Source organism: Mandrillus leucophaeus, unplaced genomic scaffold, assembly GCF_000951045.1.
Source record: "Mandrillus leucophaeus isolate KB7577 unplaced genomic scaffold, Mleu.le_1.0 Scaffold565, whole genome shotgun sequence".
Taxonomy (NCBI): Eukaryota; Metazoa; Chordata; class Mammalia; order Primates; family Cercopithecidae; genus Mandrillus; species Mandrillus leucophaeus.
In genome coordinates this window covers 1,525,703-1,530,799 of record NW_012106086.1, presented here as the reverse complement: position 1 = coordinate 1,530,799, position 5,097 = coordinate 1,525,703, and the positions used below count along the sequence as shown (strand labels likewise).

General features: G+C 51.8%; 2 protein-coding genes across 2 annotated transcripts in view; one reads left to right on the top strand and one right to left on the bottom strand.

Moving 5' to 3' along the window:
• The window catches only part of RRP7A (ribosomal RNA processing 7 homolog A (S. cerevisiae)), a 156,215-nt gene that overhangs the window by 134,243 nt on the left and 16,875 nt on the right, over positions 1 to 5,097 (bottom strand). The gene's annotated exons all lie outside the window — the stretch shown is intronic.
• Positions 1 to 5,097, top strand: part of LOC105552578 (serine hydrolase-like protein 2) — a 23,133-nt gene that overhangs the window by 8,660 nt on the left and 9,376 nt on the right. Inside the window, exon 8 of the mRNA XM_011998288.1 lies at positions 4,872 to 4,906. Coding sequence (XP_011853678.1) covers positions 4,872 to 4,906 — 35 coding nt within the window. The remainder of the gene's footprint in view (positions 1 to 4,871; positions 4,907 to 5,097) is intronic.

Here is a 5,097-nt window from a genome sequence, read left to right as displayed (position 1 = left end):
GAACCCCTATGTGGGTGTCAGGGGGGTGAGGGAACAGGCAAGAGGGAGGGCTGAGAAGGAGGTGACCCCGGGTCTGGGGAAGAGGTCAGCTGGCTGGAACGTTGTGTGTGGACAAGCCCTCTACAGCAGTTCTGGCCTTTTGGGACCCAGCCGCTGTAAACGAAGGAAATAACCTAAAAGAAGACAGTACCCAGACCCCCACCCAGTGCCTCCAGGATGATGTCAGCTCCTCCCAAATCCTTCCCGCCAGCCCCAGAGCACCTGAGAGTTCACATTCTGTCCTCCGCCGCCCGCATCATCCAACCTGATCCCGCCAGACTCCGGAGCTTTAACCACCAAGACACGTTTCCCCACAGTTCCGGAGTTCAGGGTCCAAGGTCAAGGCCTCGGCAGGGCTGGTTCCTTCCGAGGGCTGTGAGGGAGAATCTGTCCCCACCTCTCGGGCTGCTGGGAGCCTCTGGAGTCTGTTGGCTTGTCTGAGAGGTTCTCTGGATGAGTTAGAGAGTGCGTGAGGAGGGGAGGGCTCGTGGAGGAGGCAGAGTGGGGAGGGCGGCGAGCATTGCTGGAGAGGCTGCAGCTCCACTTCCTCTTTTGAATAGGAGGGTCTGGATGGGCCTCATGAGGAGATGACTTTTGAGCAAAGCGGTGCAGGTGCGGGAGCTGCTCCCACGGACTCCAGGAGGAGAAAGGAGCTGGCAGGACAGGCCTGGAGGTGTGAGTGGGTGGTGCAGGATGGTGAGAGAGCAGAGGAGATGAGGTCTTTATCTTCTCATCTCAGTTCAAGCCCCACAATACTGGCTTTGTGGAAACCATCTTGAAGTGTTCCCATTAAGGGGGAGGAGCCCACTCTGCCTGTGGCGCCCTAAGGACAGAGGGATCTGTGTCAGTATCTGGCCCCTGACCAATCATATTCACACATGCCTGTAATCCCCGCATTTTGGGAGGCCAGTTGGGAGGATCACTTGAGGCAGGAGTTCAAGACCAGCCTGGACAATATAGGGAGACATCCCCATCTCTACAAAAAATTCAGAATTAAACGGCGCACCTGTGCTCCCAGCTACTTGGGAGGCTGAAGCGGGAGACTCACATGAGCCCAGGAGTCGGAGGCCTCAGTGAACCATGATTGTGCCACTGCACTCTAGCAAGACCCTGTCTTTTTCCTGTGTTTTGTTTTGTTTTGTTTTTTGTTTTTAAAAATCAGGGTCTTGGTCTGTCACTCAGACTGGAATGCAGTGGCATGACCTTGGCTCACTGAATCCTCAGTCTCATGGGCTCAGGCGATCCTCCTATCTCAACCTCTTGAGTAGCTGGGACCACAGGTGTGCACCACCACACCTGGCTAATTTTTGTATTTTTCCATAGAGATGGGGTTTCACCATGTTGCCCAGGCTGGTCTCGAACTCCTGAGCTCTAGTGATCCTACTGCCTCAACCTCCCAAAGTGCTGGGATTACAGGTGTGAGTCACCGTGCCCAGCCAACCCTGTCTTAAAAATAAAACAAAAATACCTGACCCCTGAAGCCTCATGCTATGGGGATGGTTCAAATCTTCATCATAAGCTGGGCTGCATTCAGGTTGCAGGTATGATTTGTTTAACTTGTGCAGTTTAAACAAAAACATTTGGCATGGGGGGAATTTTGAATAGATTGCCCAGATTTTATTTATTTTGTATTGTGCTCTTTTTATTTTTTGGAGGAAGGGCACAAGGGCCCTTATTTTAAATGGAAAGATTTTATGTAAAGATACAGATTTCTAGGCCGGGCGCAGTGGCTCATGCGTGTAATCCCAGCACTTTGGGAGGCTGAGGTGGGCAAATCACCTGAGGTTGGGAGTTCGAGACCAGCCTGAGCAACATGAAGAAACCCCATCTCTACTAAAAATACAAAATTAGCTGGGCGTGATGGCGCATGCCTGTAATCCCAGGTACTTGGAAGGCTGAGGCAGGAGAATTGCTTAAACCTGGGAGGTGGAGGTTGCGGTGAGCCGAGATCACACCATTGCACTCCAGCCTGGGCAACGAGAGCGAAACTTCATCTCAAAAAAGAAAAGAAAATATGTCTTTTGTATGGCTTCTGGAATTTGAATCATAGTTAAAAGGTCATGCTTGATACTAATACTATTTTGGGTCTAGTACTTGCATTTAAATATTTACTACATTGGATTCTTCTCTGGTGTACAGGGTGAGGTTTGAATCTGACTTCATCTTTTTCCAGATGGCTCCTCAGCTGCCTAATGCCATTTGTAGACAAGTCTGTCTTTACCCTGTTCACGTAAGGGGCTGCCTTGGTCAGACACTGAACGCCCATCTGTACTTGGGTCTGTGTCTGACTGCCTGTCTATGATCGTACTGTACCACATGCTTTAAGTTGAGGCCCAACAGAGGATTTTCTTTTTTTTTTTTTTTTTTGAGATAGAGTCTTGCTTTTGTCGTCCAAGCTGGAGTGCAATGGCACGATCTCGGCTCACTGCAACCTCCGCACCCCAGGTTCGAGTAATTCTCCTGCCTCAGCCTCCCAAGTAGCTGGGATTACAGGTGTCCGCCACCATGCCCGGCTAATTTTTGTATTTTTAGTAGAGATGGGGTTTCGCCATGTTGGCCAGGCTGGTCTCAAACTCCTGACCTCAGGTGATCCACCTGCCTTGGCCTCGCAAAGTACTGGGATTACAGGCGTGAGCCACTGTGCCCGGCCTGAGGATTTTCATATCTGACGGGACCATCTCCCTTCATGGCTCTTTTACAGAGTTTTTCTACTAGTCTTTTTTTCTTTTCCTTTTTTGAGACAGGGTCTTGCTCTGTTGCCCAGGCTGGATTGCAGTGGCAAGATCTCGGCTCACTGCAGCCTCTGCCTCCCTGGCTTAACTCTCCGACTTCAGTCTTCCCAGTAGCTGGGACTACAGGCGTGTGCCACCATGACTGGCTAATCTTTCAGCTTTCTGTGTAGAGATGGGGTCTTGCTTCATTACCCAGGCTGGTCTCAAGCAATCCTCCCACTTCGGCCTCCCAAAGTGCTGGAATTACAGGTGCCTGACCTCCTGCTATTCTTGCCTGTGTAATTTTTCCACGTGAACTTTAAAATCAGGTGGTTTAGGCTCCCCCCATACAAATCTTGTTTGCATATCATATATGTATAGTTTAGTGTTTTTTTGTTTGTTTAATTTTTTGAGACAGAGTCTTGCTCTGTCACCCAGGCTGGAGTGTAGTGGCACCATCTCAGCTCACCACAACCTCTGCCTCCCTGGTTCAGGCAATTCTTATGCCTCAGCCTCCCAAGTAGCTGGGACTACAGGCGCCCGCCATGACACCTGGCTAATTTTTTTTGTACTTTATTAGTAGAGACTGGGTTTCACCATGTTAGCCAGGCTGGTCTCAAACTCCTGGCTTCAAGTGATCCATCCGCCTAGGCCTCCCGGAATGCTGGGATTACAGGCGCAAAACACGGTGCCCAGCCCATATATGTATGTTTAAATAATAAAATAATAATGTTAATAACAGTAATAACCTGTGCACCCATCACACAGCTAAAACAATGACACAGCACCCGTTCCTTTGAACCCTCTCCAGCCCCTCCTAGACCCCACCCAGAGGTAAACACCTGTCTATTCATTCAGCAAGCACTTTGGGAGCCCCTCCTATGTGGCAGGCACAGTTCTTGGTCCTGAGGATACAGCTGTGAACAAGGCAGACCAAACTGTTTGTCCTCATGGAAGCTGAAGTCTAGCAGAGGAGAGAAGCAGTCAACAGGCAAAGGATGAAGTGCCTTAGAAAGTGCTATGCGGGCTGGGCGTGACGGCTCACACCTGTAATCCCAGCACTTCAGGAGGTGGACAGATCATTTGAGCTCAGGAGTTTGAGACCAGCCTGGCCAACATGGCAACACCCGTCTCTACTAAAAATACAAAATTAGCTGGGTGTGGTGGCGGGCGCCTGTAGTCCCAGCCACACTGGAGTTTGGGGCAGGAGAATTGCTTGAACCCGAGAGGCAGAGGTTGCAGGGAGCCGAGATCACACCACTGCACTCCAGCCTGAGCGACAGAGGGGAACTCTGTCTCGAACAAGAGAAAGTGCCATGGAGAAAAATAAGAAGGGGTGGTGGGGAGGCTTGGCCATGCAGGTATTTGAGAAAGATTTATACGGGGGAGGGAACAGCCCTGCCTCTTATCCCTGTGGACACCTGCAGCTCTAGTCCCCGTGTGTCCTGCTGAACGGGTTCCGTACAAACACACCTCAGTTCACGTTTCCATCCCTTCCAACCGCCGGCAGCTTCCAGCTTGCGATTACCCCCAGGGCCACAGGGGACCCTCTGCCCTTTCTGAACACTCCCATGCAGGCCGTTCTTGAGGGGACATTGCTCAGGAAGGAACTGCTGAGTGTTCAGCCTGCAGTTGAGGCCGAGTTGTTGGCCACCATCGGGATGGGGGCAGAGAACCAAGTCAGCGCCCGAAGCTGAAGCTGGGCACCACCCAGGCCTCGCAACTCCGCTCATGTTTCTTTTTTCATTCAGTGTCTTCTCAACAAACGATGACACGATTGGTACTTATTTGCTTTTTCCTAGGAATGAGTTTCTCAGAGACGAGAGGTCCACCATCCACCCGGCTGTCAGCCTAAGCTCCTGCCCTCATTTTGCACCGGCCCTTTGGGGTGGCCGGTGAGGGCCCGTGTGGGCTGACAGGTCCGTGGTCAGGCGGCCATGGTTGAGCCCTGGTCCAGCTGGACCCCAGGACAGGGAGTCCTGGGCAGCTGAGGACGTCGGGGGCAGATGGGAGACATGGGCACTGGTTGGAAAGGCCTGGGGGGTTCCAGCGAACTCACAGAGCGTCCCCTGAGCCTGACGGACAGCACTGACGCCACTGTCTTTGTGCTTCTGCCTCCAGGTCTGGTTCTGAACAGAGACCAGAGGCTATCCTGGGTGAGTACCGCTGCGTCTGCGTCCCCCTTGCCACGGTTTGCTTATTAGCATCTTTATCGTTTTTGAAAATTACACGCTGGGCATGGTGGCTCGCTTTGGGAGGCTGAGGCGGGTAGATCACCTGACGTCAGGAGTTTGAGACCAGCCTGGCCAACATGGTGAAACCCCTTCTCTACTAAAAATACCAAAAA